This window comes from Adelges cooleyi, unplaced genomic scaffold, assembly GCF_023614345.1.
Source record: "Adelges cooleyi isolate 19-005CV unplaced genomic scaffold, UGA_ACOO_1.1 ACOO_flye_CR_arks_rails_tigmint_CR_PRNA_21, whole genome shotgun sequence".
In the NCBI taxonomy this organism is placed as follows: domain Eukaryota; kingdom Metazoa; phylum Arthropoda; class Insecta; order Hemiptera; family Adelgidae; genus Adelges; species Adelges cooleyi.
Window position 1 is genome coordinate 6,214,116 of NW_026095871.1, and position 14,032 is coordinate 6,228,147.

At 27.2% G+C, this 14,032-nt stretch overlaps 2 protein-coding genes across 3 annotated transcripts; one reads left to right on the forward strand and one right to left on the reverse strand.

Annotated features, from left to right (window-relative positions):
• The first annotated feature begins 4,297 nt into the window (after window positions 1–4,297).
• Window positions 4,298–7,520, forward strand: LOC126834299 (uncharacterized). Its single transcript, XM_050566114.1, has 8 exons — window positions 4,298–4,735; window positions 5,285–5,350; window positions 5,610–5,648; window positions 6,067–6,186; window positions 6,246–6,340; window positions 6,537–6,607; window positions 6,868–7,061; window positions 7,150–7,520. Exons 1-8 carry the CDS (start codon window positions 4,631–4,633, stop codon window positions 7,345–7,347), a joined length of 888 nt encoding a protein of 295 aa, XP_050422071.1. The 5' UTR covers window positions 4,298–4,630; the 3' UTR covers window positions 7,348–7,520.
• Window positions 7,521–7,684: 164 nt separating this feature from the next.
• LOC126834596 (uncharacterized) lies at window positions 7,685–11,518 on the reverse strand. Of its 2 annotated transcripts, XM_050566642.1 has the most exons (5): window positions 11,276–11,518; window positions 10,216–10,304; window positions 9,655–9,907; window positions 8,370–8,534; window positions 7,685–8,102 (listed from the first exon to the last, which is right to left on the reverse strand). In XM_050566642.1, the coding sequence occupies exons 2-5, from the start codon at window positions 10,294–10,296 to the stop codon at window positions 7,861–7,863; spliced, it is 741 nt and encodes a 246-aa protein (XP_050422599.1). In that variant the 5' UTR covers window positions 10,297–10,304; window positions 11,276–11,518; the 3' UTR covers window positions 7,685–7,860. The 2 variants fall into 2 exon arrangements, with proteins under 2 accessions (XP_050422599.1, XP_050422600.1); XM_050566643.1 differs by lacking the exon at window positions 10,216–10,304.
• Between the last annotated feature and the right edge of the window lie 2,514 nt (window positions 11,519–14,032).

Consider the following 14,032-nt stretch of genomic DNA (forward strand, 5'->3'; position numbering starts at 1 on the left):
ATACTTAAGCCAAACAATTTTTTTTTTATTAAATCGTGGTCAATAATAAAATAAATTTTAATAATTATAACATTAAAATTTATTAAACAGTAACATCATCAATTTTTTTAGTAAAAACTATTTCCTTGCAGTCTTTTGTTAAGTACCGGCCACCGCCAACGTGTTGAACCATTATATATTTTTTTTTTGATAGCTCGAATCTCATAATTATTTAACATCAGTGATGGATGGCCGCAGTTGGTAACCAACCGTTAGTTTGTATAAACTTGACCATAGTAAACTTAGTAATATTAACGTTTCATTAATAACTATAACCGTATGAGACCCACTTCACGTTAATTATAATATCACACACTAAGTATCAATCATTTTGTGAAACCCTTGTGTACTCTATGCACATGTATAAAAACATCTAGATAATGCAATCGACAACGCCAGTACACATGCCACTTAAATTTAAGTTATAGCTAACTTTTAACTTGTATATTATAATAGTGTGAAATAAAGAAATCTGTGTTTATAAATATAAATTTAATATACTTGAATTTTATTGTTGTTTGTGCATTTATACATAATATCTTTGATTAATGATAATCAATGATAATATTATGTATATTATATTATAGCACCTGAGCCAGTGCCGGATTAAGGTTTTTGCCGCCCATAGGCTGAAATAAATTTACCGCCTAATATTCATAGGTATTGATACTTTACTTCTGTAAGTGATACGTAAAAACTCTCCACACCCCATATAAAAAATGATCATTAATAAAATAAAAATATAAAATCAATACATTAGGTATACCATTATTAATGAATGAAAACTCCTTTAGCACATTACAAAAAAAAAATACGAACACATAATTATTTTTCATATTCTTCAGATTATAGTCTTACGTCTTGATTTTTTTTTCGCTAAGTCTTTAATGATGTCGTCATATGATAACTGATTAGTTAATTCATGTTCAATACTTAGTATAGCAAGTGCATTTAATCGATCCTGTGACATCGTAGATCGGAGATAATTTTTTATTCTTTTCAAGCAAGAAAAAGAACGTTCAGCTGAACAGTTAGTCACCGCAGTAGATGTATATATTCTGAGTGCTATTTCGATGTTGGCATATATTGAAATTAAGTTTTTTTCATGTAAAATTTGAAGAAGTTTGGGAATATTATTTTGCTCATCGTCAGCCAGTTGTATTATGTGTGCTTTTAAATGTAAACATTCATTGATTAATTCATTTAAATCCATATCATCATAGTATATTTCATTAAGTTGTGTAGCTCCTTTAACAATATCATCATGTGATAGACGTTCGAGCATGACAATAAAAGCAAATGGAAAAAAAAATGTTTGATACGCAGCTCTTCTCTTGTTAAGTTCATTCAATAAATGATCTAAAATTACTAAAAAGGTATCAATTTAAAATTTTTCTCTTCCAGAAGTAATTAAATCATTATGTCGAGTTTCATCATAAAAAACTGATTTAATTTTTTTACGAGTTTTTAAATCTTTATATTCTTTTGTAACAGATTTTTCAATTGCTTTTCTTTCAAATTCATCAAAATTTTCACGAGTATTTGTAATAAGTTGAATTAAAGAATCGTAAAGCTCAACCACGAGACCACAATCTATTTCAACTTCTTGTAACTTCTCACTAACTACATTTAATCTGTTCAATAGAAAACCCCATAATATAGACATAAAGCAAGTCTCTAATGATTCGAGTTGATTCAATAGTCCTTGTGATTCGTTTCGAGTCATATTATTTTCTGTAGTAGCATTCATTATATATGTTAAGGCATTGATAATTTCAGACCAATTTTCATTAATACTCAAACAAGCTGCATCTCTTGATGACCATCTTGTAAATGATGGATGTTTCAACGTATGAGTTCCCGGAACCTAGTACGAGTATCTTATAATTTAGATATAATATTTGAGGCGTCATCGCTTATCGCAGAAATTTCCCCACATTGTACATTATCTACTATAATAATAATTATTATTATGGGATACGGGTTTTAATGCTTCTTTCCTTTACGATTTACTATTAATATAATAAAATAATACGTTCAATTCCGCGGCCTATTCGCCGTGCCGTTACCGCAACGAATTTCCGCCCGGTCGACTATTGTAATATATATATATATACACATATATATATATTGTTATTTGTCATATATTTCTGTTACACACTTCATACCATTTTAGAACCTACACATACATTTTCTTATACTTTATAACTAATAATATTATTTCATATATTATATTATTGCATGTTTTTATAATTTATATTTAAAAATAATATCTCAACGTAGTTTTTGGGTCACACCAAAAAAAAATTTGCCGCCCTTCAAAATTTGCCGCCCTAGGCTTTAGCCTACACAGCCTAAGCGGTAATACGGCCCTGACCTGAGCCATGTGAATTTACTACTCATAAATTCGTTATAGTTTGACTTGGTTTATATTTATTTTAATATAGATTGTATTATAAACTATTAACTATTAACTCCAGCCTTCCTCTTGTATCTGACCTTGTTTACACATAAACTGGAGTGATCTATTTTATATATTAGCTGGACATTAGTGATAAGTCTGATGAGTGCATCATATCTAGATCCAAAAGAACCATACCGGTTATTTTAGACCCCAAAAAACTACTGCCGGCTTAATAATATATAAACATTTTATTCAGCATCGGCAAGGTGCCAGTCTACCATAGGTTGTCCCTGTTTGAATTTACTATTGTGTAGCTAAGTATAAACAAATACTAACAATTAAGCATTGGTAGTATATATGGAAAAAAATGTCAACCACAAAATAAAAAATAGCTGTATATTTCAATAACAAATGGAACTTATCACAGATGTTATAAAAATAGCGTAGACAGTAGACACAACGCGGTCACACGGCGCGCGTAACACTGTTTTTTTATACTATTATAATTTATAACTTATAAAGGTTCTGTTCAAATAATAAGTGTCAGCTAAAATACGTTCGATGACATTATTTTCGACCTAAATATTTTTCGTAAATATTATTTTCGACTTAAATATTTTTCGGCTATTATATTTTCGACTTAAATATTTTTCGGCTATTATATTTTTGGTTAATATATGTTTCGGTTCTAAATATTTTCGGAATTGTTATTTTTGGCATATATATAACATGATTACTAATACACAGATATGAAAATATATAATACAAAATTAAATAATATTTAACTATAATTTATTATTGTGTTATTGCCTATTGGAAGTTGTAAAGTATTTAAGTAAATGTGTCTGGTATCTAATAGTTTCGTATGAGGTATTCACGATATATTGTTTTAAATAGATAGGTATAATATATCGGTATTAAATAATTTTAAAAAAAAGTATAATTTCATTGAAATTTGATCAATGAACATTCTGCTTTACTTATTATAAAACGTGTAAGTATGTTTTGAAAAACATTTTTTTTTTAAAACTCAAGAGACAATTTATTGTTGGTAAATTATCACTATAATATAATATTGTAAATATTGTTTCATATACTTTCAGTTTTTTTTTTATATAAATTTCAATAATAGAAACTGATTTGATTATAACTATCAAAACCGGAGACAGGTCACACAGTGAATTAAAAATAGTTCAAGCCTTATTGCATTAATTATGAAATGTACAAGTTTTCCCCTTTAAATAAACAATACTAGCCGCACAACATACACGAATAATAATCGTGCATTTTTTATAAATATTGTATATGTTGGTACCCCTTTGAGTGGCTGCTTGTCGAGTGGCTCCGTGTCGATTTTCGGTGGTTGTTTGTCGAGTGGCTCCGTGTCAATTGGCTCTTTGAGGTGTAACCATATTAATCACCGACAGAATCCTATTGCCAACGTAACGCATCGAATTGATGATGAAATTTGAAACGCAAAATGTATTGTAATTAATTATTCAATACCTTTTTATAGGTGATCGATTTAAATGTTAAACAATATTTTAATATTTCGAAAACGACCAATTGTTGCATGACGTGGTCGGTATAACTGTATTTGTGTGACTATAATAATATTATTATTAAAGGTAGTGTTTAAAAAGCGCATACGGTGATCACCAGCTACGTACGTCTTATAATATAATATATAGTATACCTACATATTATATTATTTTGTTAATAATTGCAAACGTTTTAGGTATTCCGTGTTTTTGTAGCTTGGCTCTCTGCACAGTGTTACAAACACATGTGAAAAACAATCTAATCCTCCAATAGGCTGTTTTATCATGAATAAGCTATGCCCCCCATAATAATAATACTGTTACGAAAATAATGTGTGTAGTTTATCGGTACACTGTAAACTCTTATAATATAAATATGTATAAGAATAAGAATTAATCGCTTTGTGTTTATTTCACACACGATTGACTGATACCGGCGGATCTATTGACATTTGCGGATTTGCCTTCTTTTGATTTTTATCGCCGTTTGCGTTTTGTGTCTGTTTACGTCGGTCGGTTTGTAATTTTATAATTTCGAGGAATTCTAGTATTATTACTATAAAAATCACATATTATAATAGGATATAGACCGTGTTAATTTTTTATTATTTATAACGGATATACTTAACTGCCGAACTGTGTCACAATGTCGCTACACGATTTCGTTACTTTTCACGTTCGTTGTGAAAAATCACAATTCATAATGAAGATCAAAACTCCTGAAAACTTCTCTGAATTTACCGAGAAAACGGTAATAATATTAATTATGCTTAACAGTAATTACTTAGAGAACCGTAATTACATGTAATATGTCATTTTAAAATCGATTTAAAAAAATGTATTGTTTTTAAAAATTTTCTGCTCTAAAAGGTACTATATGACTGTCGATCAGTTAAGAGTTACGACGTAACTGTTATGAGAATGTATACAATAATAAGTACACAAATGTTTATTAAAATCACAAACCACATTCGGGTACATGTAATTTTGTGTAATAACAATTTAGAAGCTCTTACTTACTAGTACATATATTACCGTCAACCATCGTAGATTAATTAAATTACAGTGTAGGTACAAAAATTATCATAATAACGATGTGGTCAAGACTAGATGACGTTTAAGCCAAGTTATTATCGTAACGAGTTAAAAAAGAACAACTATAGTTAGTTGTGTATCGAGTTAAAATGTAGATTAGTTAGATTTATTATGTATATTTTTTAGATCAACCATAATCTTCGAATTAGTATTTAGTAATTATACTAAAAATATATTTATATTTTTTAATTACTTTTTTTTTTAGAAATTACAATTGAATGCTGATGATAATGATATTGTTATTTTATGCCCAACTACCGAAGGAAAAATGGTAAATAAGACATTTTTTAATTTTTGTTTAAAAAATAAAGAAATTAGGTACTGGTTATTTTATGGTACATTTTTGAATAATGAAGGATTCTAAAGAATGAGTTTTTAAAACTATTTTTACGTTTATCTAAATTCCATATTTAGTAAATGCCTAGTGCGCTTTTGCAGCTAATTTTTTAGTAAATAAACATTCAATTCAGATATTTTACCAACGATTATAATATTATTATCAACAACTTTAAATATTTTTACTTTTTTAGATGGAAATACAATCCGATGACGATATAGAATATTTGAAGGTAAAATCATTAGTGTATTAAACATAATTTAAGTAAGTTTTACAGTGAAACTTTCATTAGCTGACATATCTCAATAGTGTCCCCCCTCCCAATAGCGAACAGTCAATACGATCTATTCAAAACTCAATAAATTTGTCAGACGGGATCTTATGTAGCTAGCTTCTTTACCATGTGGCTGTAATCCTATAGGATAATGTTGAGTGCCTTAGCCATCTGACCGGTTGATATAAAAAACATCGACTACATCATTTATCATACAGGACAATAATTTAATTTTCAATTCACAGCTAGTTGTCGGCTAATTAAAGTTTCACTATAATAGTAAGTCACCTTAATTCAGTACATTATAGCTGTAATGTTTTGTTATGTCATTTAAAAATACATCGCTTTAGTTTGAAAATTACTATTTTTGTTTTAGAAAAACAAACTTTGTTACAACGCAGTTACTAAAGAAATTTATTGCAGCGTTGAACTAGTAGTTATAATGGTTCACAAAGTTGAACCACAGCTACCAGACGATCCAAAAGTTCAAATGATGGTAACATAATAATATTAAAAAATCTATTTATTTTTTAACTAGTTACATTTTTTTTGCAGAGTTTGACCAAACAAGTTGAAAAATTGTCTACTCAGATGACTCAACTCTCTGAAACTGTTGCAGAAAACTACGCAGAGTTAATGAACGTTTTAAAGTAATAGTTTATATTTTTAAATATTGTTTAACCAACTAGATTGACTTGTTTGAGATAAAACTATAAATCTACTTACTACGTTGTTAACAATCCTTGTGTTTTTTAGTAACACCTTTACAGAACACTTATTAGTTCTATAATAAATAAGGTTGATTTAAATAAAATAATAACAATAACGAAAGAATTATGATCACAGATCAGCGTTGATGGGAAATGATAACGGCCAAATAGAAAAAAACAGAAATTCATCTACTTCAACAGACGAAAGTATGTATCAATTTTAATTGTTAAATAAAGTGAGAAAAAAAACCTTTGATGTTAATCTGTAAATGGTGTACATGTACTTGTGCTTATACTTATACATGACGTATACTTATTTTTTAATTTAAATAAAGGCTTAGAGTGGTGATAAAAGTTCAGATGCTCAAAAATAAAATTCATTATAAAACTATCCAATACATTCACAGCTCTGCATTGATAAATACAAATTAAAAAAATAATGTATGTTTTTTTCTTTTTTACATTAGTTGAGTACCTAGCCGAACCGATTGCAACCATCCCAACGACGAAAACTACAGCAAACGCGAACGACGATGCTAAAACTTTTGAAAAACCTGGTGTGCGACAGAAAAAGCCAATGCGAAAAGAAAAGTCACAATCTACACAGTTGCCGAGTTCTACTAAGACTATACATATTCCAAACGATATAAGCGGTTTAATGGTATAAATTATGAAATTATGTACATTAAAAGTTTTTTTTAAAACCATTTGTTTAAAACGCAATCAAATACTTGTTTAAATATTTACAGATTCCTATTAAGGGTACAGATAGTTCAAATAAACAGGATAAAACATCTGACGGTGCTAAAGGCGACAGCGATTTGGATAATCCAATTAAAAGACTGAATGAACACGGATTTACCAATACGATCCAGAATATTATTGTCCTCAAAAGATTCAACAATGATTTTGAAAAAGCGTTACAATATTTAAAGACTCAGGCCTAATGGAATAATTTATAATAATAAATTCATACATATGTTATACATATTTTATGTTATTAATAATTATTAAAATTGTTGTAATAGTATAATATTTTTTAATTAAAACCTTTTTATATAGAATTTAATCGAGACGCGCTCAAATTTCTATCCAAAATGTATGATAAAGACAAGAATATATAGTTATTAAGTTATACTATTATAAAAGTTTTAAGTTGTACAATTTATTATGAAATATATTCAAAGGTTAGTTTTTCATTGAATACAATGTTTTTAAGTCATTTCTATTAATATTATAAATTTTATTAAGTGAAAAATAATAATTATAAATAATATTAGCAACATACCATAGGGTTTAAACTTGTATCGATTTTAAAAATAAGTACATTATTAAGTTTATAAATTAACACATACACATACTTGGTAACATAAAAATGAAATAATAACACTTTTAACACGATAATGTTGTTAAACAAACAACTTAACAAACTCAAATAAAAAATTAAAAAATCAGTATACTTAAAATGTGTCAACAGAAAAGTCAATATTTGAGTCATAATTTGTCGTAGACCGCTCTTTGTACTGTATCACGTAATACGGATAAAACTCGAAATCGTTGAACTTAATCCATACGTTGCCATTTCTCGATCGGGCAGTATCATAAAAGTTAGGGATTACCTTTAAATTGTAGCTTACTCCCACTTCTTTCACTTTTTGGCATAATACGGAACACAAAACAAAAGTTCTTTCAACTGGTTCATCTGAAATGTAACAATTGTTGATCAATATTAAATCGTTTTGGAAGGTGAATGTAAAGTATCGACTTCAAGCTATTACACTAAAAAGATATTAAAGAATACAAGAATTATAAAAATAATATGATTCTTAAGTTTATTTCAATTTTTTATTTATTTAAAAAATATTAAATTTACCACCTATATACGTTTTTGGCTAAATATAGTAATTTTTCTGGTATGACTTGCATATAGAATTCTACAAGAAAAATGTATTGCCACGATCATATTTACCATCGTTTATTAATGCATTTTCAGCATAGTCAGGGTCCATGATGTGTTCCATTAGCCATTTTGTGGCATTTTCTAATGATCCATAGGATAAAATTACGGCACGCTTAATCGCTTCTTTAGGGAAACCCATTTTTGTCAAGACATCTATTGTGACCTCGTCGCATACTAATTAAAAAAAAAAAAATGATAATTTATTAGGATAAATTTAACTAAACTCAATTAAGATATATTACTTTCATCACTATCAATGATAGTTAAAATAAATAAAAAATTAATTTTGCCAAAGGGCATATGACAGAGTGAAGAGGAACTTCGACATGGTTAATTACAAATATAATTTTCTCTTTTTTTTAAATTATATTTTATGATTTTTTTTTAACATAATATATAACTACAGATTATTAGAAATTTTGCAAGTTGCTACTGTTAGATTAGACTTTAGAGCCTATTGATAGACCGAAGAATTTACATCCTATAAAATGTTTAACTAGATTTAACCGATACTAACAAGTAATTATATCAAGTCAAAGTCAGAAACATAAAAACATGCTTTAAATTTCTCTAAAGTTTTTCAAAATTTACAAAGCAAAAGAGTGAACATTTCCAAATTTATACCGTATTTAAACTACCTTTGAGATAATATGGTTTCTGAATAATTGACACATTACTCATCTACGAGTTCGGTCTAGCGATTCCAGAGACAAACATATATTCATCAATTCAAAGTAATTTAAATTCACTAAAAAGGTAAACATGTATACAGAATTATATATATAAGCACAGTGATACTTTTTAGATATTGAACAAAAATCTATGACATCTAAAAGCCAAAGTTTTAAACAAAATTTAATTTATAAAATACATCATTCAACTATGTGATTCATTTTAGAAAGTCAGTACAAAGAAACTCGCACGACAGAAACGAAAAGTCAGAATACAGTGTCTACAAATATAACACACTCTATACGAAGATATATTATCAGAAGACTACAGCTTATTACTTTATACACACTGCTTTGTTTTATCGATTAGTAAACAATTGTAATAAGATTGTAAAATATCAAAACTAGGTAATTTCCCATTTCCACCTAAAAAAACAAAATTGTATTTATTAGTAATTTGTGTTTACAAATGAGATTGAAATATGGTAAAAAAAAACTCCCGTGGTTTTTATAAAAACATATTAACATAAGCTCTCACATAGAATTTCTAATTCATTCTCTTGGATCTTAATTTTATAGAATAAGAATATTTATTAGGAAAGACAATCTTTTTATTTACTTACCGGTAGCATATGATGCATATCTATTGGCATAAATAGGACAATGGGAGAAGTTTACGCCTTTCCCGTACCGACTGCGACTTGTGCAACGCCAATCTAAATTGAATTCCGCTATGGAGTTTATATTGCTGGTGGACGTTGCATGGTACAAAAATAGTTCCTCCACCTCATTTTGACATGTGTTTTCCATCTCTTTCTTACGGAGATTATATAACCCCCATAGTAATGGATTGACAATTTTGTGAACGGAAATCACCTAAAAGATAGGCATATCATACAACACAGCGCTACAATTATGAAAAGGAATTATCAAAAAAGTTTATTTAACTTATTTAATGTTACAATTTAAAATTTTTCAACAATTTGTGAAGGTATAAATAACTATAAAAACTATTTTTATTGAAAAAACTTTTGTACACAAGTACATTATTGTAAAACCATGTGAATTAAGTGTCAAATATAGCAGTAATTCCGATGGAAAAAATAGAAGAAGTCAATGGCCGTTGTTATCGAGGGTATGATTGAGAAAAAATAAATTCTATTCTAAATAAAAAATGTACTTACATCGAACAAATCAAATAAACGTCTAATTTCAAAAACTTCAAACAGTTCTGGACCCACTACGGGTTGAATCGTGTAGTGCATTGTAAAATCTGTAATATAAAATCAGTGGCGAATTGGTGGAGCAAACCAAGTGATTGAGTTAGGTTAGATAAAAAGCAATGGTCAGATAGTAATAATCATTTCAAACAAAAATAATAAGCAATAGAGGTGCTCCAATTCTCTGAATCCCCCCTTTCAATTTAAACAACAATATATTATAATATCTGTTATTAATTCTAAAAGGTAAGCAATACACTAAATAAAATACATTGTTTATAATTTTTGCTGATTGTACATTTTATCTCTAGAATATCAGATTACTCATTTTTATAAAATAGAAAACCGCAAGAAAAGCAAATTAATACCATTTATCTACATTTCAGTCAATATGGGGTAAAAAACATTACATAAGACATTACATTTTTTGTAAAATAATGGCAATCATATGAAAGTTTAATTTTTGAAAAAACATTTTTTTTTACCAATATAAAATTCCTGAGAATTTCCTTTTTTTAATCAATTTCAAAGATCTCTAAACTAATAACTTTTGTTTAATGTCAAACACTAATGTACATATTTTATTAGCTTATGAAATTGAAAATACCTGATTGAAAGTTTTAGCCAATTTTTAAATTATTATTCTTATAAGAATTTTTAACATTTAATGTTTAAACCCGAGGTTACATTGGGAAAGGTTTGAGGCATTTATATTTTTTGAGTTCTAGATTTCATCTCTTCTAAAATCGTACTTTAACTATGTAAATGTTAGAAACCCTATAGTTAAAATTATTTTTCAACATATTATCTAAGCATACGGGCACCCGTTAAAAAAAAAATAACCATGTGTACTATAACACTTTAAGATTTTTGAAAAATAAACAAAATTTAAACCGTTTAAGTCACTGCAATTAAAAATAATTAATATTAAACTATCGTTTTATTATTATATTTTAATTGAGTATAAGGCTTAAAAATTAAAAAATAACTTGAGATAATATTATGTATGATGCTTAATACTTACCTGACAAACAAACGAAGGACTGGTGTAAACGAAAATTAATCAATTGCTTCAATTTTGTACAGAAATAAATAAACGATTAGTAAATACAAATATATTACTGAACATCGAGTTATATTGTAATCAAATTCTTAAACATTGTCTAAATCCATTGGACATTTCTAAATCATTGAGAGATTGTATGGATATTATTATGAAAAATCAGTACCTTCAAATTCCACAACAGTCAACACAGATAAACTGTCACAAGACACAACTGGACTACATATATCAAGCAGTGCAGCCGTCATACAAGTGATAGCAGAGCGGGGGAAACGTTGAAACGGGGTTTTCCAAATTCTATTTTTAGCATTATGCATAATTAATAATATTATAATATCGCTATAAAATCAAGGTTTATAGATTATTCAGTAACACTAAATCACAGAAATCAGAAATTTGCACCCAACCCAGTACCCGCGGGTTTTAGATGTTCTCTTTTTTTTTAAACTTTATGACTGAAAAAGTAATAGAGATTGCAAAATTGGTCTAGTGGTGAAAAGTGGAAAATGAAGTGTGTACTGAAAAGTGAAATGAGATACATGATTGAAAAAAGTAATATATATATATGTGTATCAATTTCCAATAATATTATAAAACAAACTATTGTTTCAACTTTAATGACAATTAATTGTTTTTTTTTAACGTGAATTATTGATTTCCACATAGCTCGCCTACAATGTCTGAATTTTCCAAAGTTAAAATATAATTTTAAAAACCTTAAACAGATGGGTACTTCATACTTGATAGTGATCATATATATATATATATATATATATTTATATAGGTAATAAGTAATAACAATGTTAGACATCTGGCGAAAAGAACACTAATAAATATTTCATGTCTATATATAATGAAAAAATTATCAAATGTATATGTTGTACTTCAATATACAACATAATAGTGTAAGACACAAATTAGCCGCAGTACTAATAATTTAAAAATGTATTGTTCTGATTTCGGCAATTTTTATTCAATGCTTCAGATGTATTATTTAATTTTAAAAATTATTTGTTATAAGTACAAATTTTAAAACATAAATGTAAGTGTTATCAGCTATTTATTCAAAAAGTTATTATATTATTTGTTGTCCACATCCATATGATAATGAATAAATTGGTAATTATTTTTTGTTACTAAATATGTAGAAATTCTACTATTACTTATTAAATAAAAAAACAACATTTATTTAAGTACAATATTAATTTAAATAAAAAGTATTTGAAGTTAATATTAGAACTCCATTTTAATAAAAACAAAACTGGTGTTTTTTTTTTAGTTTTAACTATATTATTTAAGTAATAAAAAATATAATCATGAAATTTTGTTCTTAAAATATCAAACATTATATTATATACATACATAATTGTAAAATTGTATAAAACTATATTATATATATATATATATATATATATATAAAACCAAGTCGTTTAACGTTTTTTTTATATTAATTGAATGTTTACAAAAAGAGACAATAATAATAATTTGAACAATTGTCTCATTATTGTGTTATATATATATATAACAAATTATAACTCCGTTCTTTATATGTTAAAATCTTATAAACTTGAGTTTTTGAAATAGTAACGTACATATTTTATGAATTAAGAATAATCTGCAGAATATTTGACTGGTCGATAACTGGGTTTGAATAATTAGTTTTCAAGTAATTCAATTTTAAAAGTCAAGACGGGAGGAAAAGGGTAGTTGAGTAATGCGCGCAGATAAAAGCATCTCTACTCTTCACCCTTCCTCCCGTCTTAAATTTTAAACTTGAATAACTTGAAAACTAATTATCCAAAACTGGTTATCGACCAGTCAAAATGTTCAGCAATTTTTTCTCAATTTAAAAAGTAAATAAAATATATACGTTACCATTTAAAATTCTCAAGTTCATACGGTTTTAATATACAAGGGATGGGGGTTATGTTTTTCAAAAATATATTAACTTTGTCCCAACTAATAACTATAAAATTATTAAAAATAACAATTTAAAAAAGTCTGCTATCTTCTAAGTTATTGAGACTGGTCCATAGTAAACCGATCACCGATATTTTCCGTTTTATTAATAAAAATGTATATAAATTAACTATCTGCAATTCTACGGATGTAAAGAGAGTTCAAGTTAAATGTACACTCATATTTTCTATCTACATCTATTAATATCTGGTTTTGAACAACAATAAATGTTAAAATTATTCAACTAGCCAGTTCGCCTGTTACATTAACGAGAGTGACTTGTGAGTACTTATAACTCACTATACTTGTAACGATTTTTTTGAATATCACGCAGTAACAACTTAATAATATTCATCAAGACAGGTAACAAGAATTTATTCTGTCGTGTATTTAAACATAAATAATTCGTACATTGCATGTCTATAGATCAGCCGGAAGAAATACATGCGCCTAAAACAAGAACTCTTTATTATATTCTTTTATTTAATCTTAATAAACACAACTATAATATCTAGAAAAAAAATATTGAAATATTATAACATTACCCATAATTTTTGAATATGAGACTGTATAAAAATGCATTTATGTGTTGGTTAAATGATTATTATAAGGCCAGGGAATACAACTGTAATGTTTATAATAGTATAAGATGTGCAACGTGTAATGTGATTAAAATAAATTATAGTTATTTCTTATTAGGATGGAATGAACACATACATATTTTATGACATTAATGTATATACATTTTAAGCACACAAA

Excerpts from the sequence above, each read along its gene's own strand:
- LOC126834299 (XM_050566114.1), top strand. The coding sequence starts at position 4,631 with ATGTCGCTACACGATTTCGTTACTTTTCACGTTCGTTGTGAAAAATCA. Across the intron at positions 4,736-5,284 it reads CTGAATTTACCGAGAAAACG|AAATTACAATTGAATGCTGA; the intron begins GTAATAATATTA and ends TTTTTTTTTTAG. Across the intron at positions 6,341-6,536 it reads GAGTTAATGAACGTTTTAAA|ATCAGCGTTGATGGGAAATG; the intron begins GTAATAGTTTAT and ends TTATGATCACAG.
- LOC126834596 (XM_050566642.1), bottom strand. The coding sequence starts at position 10,296 with ATGCACTACACGATTCAACCCGTAGTGGGTCCAGAACTGTTTGAAGTT. Across the intron at positions 9,908-10,215 it reads GTTTATTTGATTTGTTCGAT|GTGATTTCCGTTCACAAAAT; the intron begins GTAAGTACATTT and ends CCTATCTTTTAG. Across the intron at positions 8,103-8,369 it reads AAATGCATTAATAAACGATG|ATGAACCAGTTGAAAGAACT; the intron begins GTAAATATGATC and ends GTTACATTTCAG.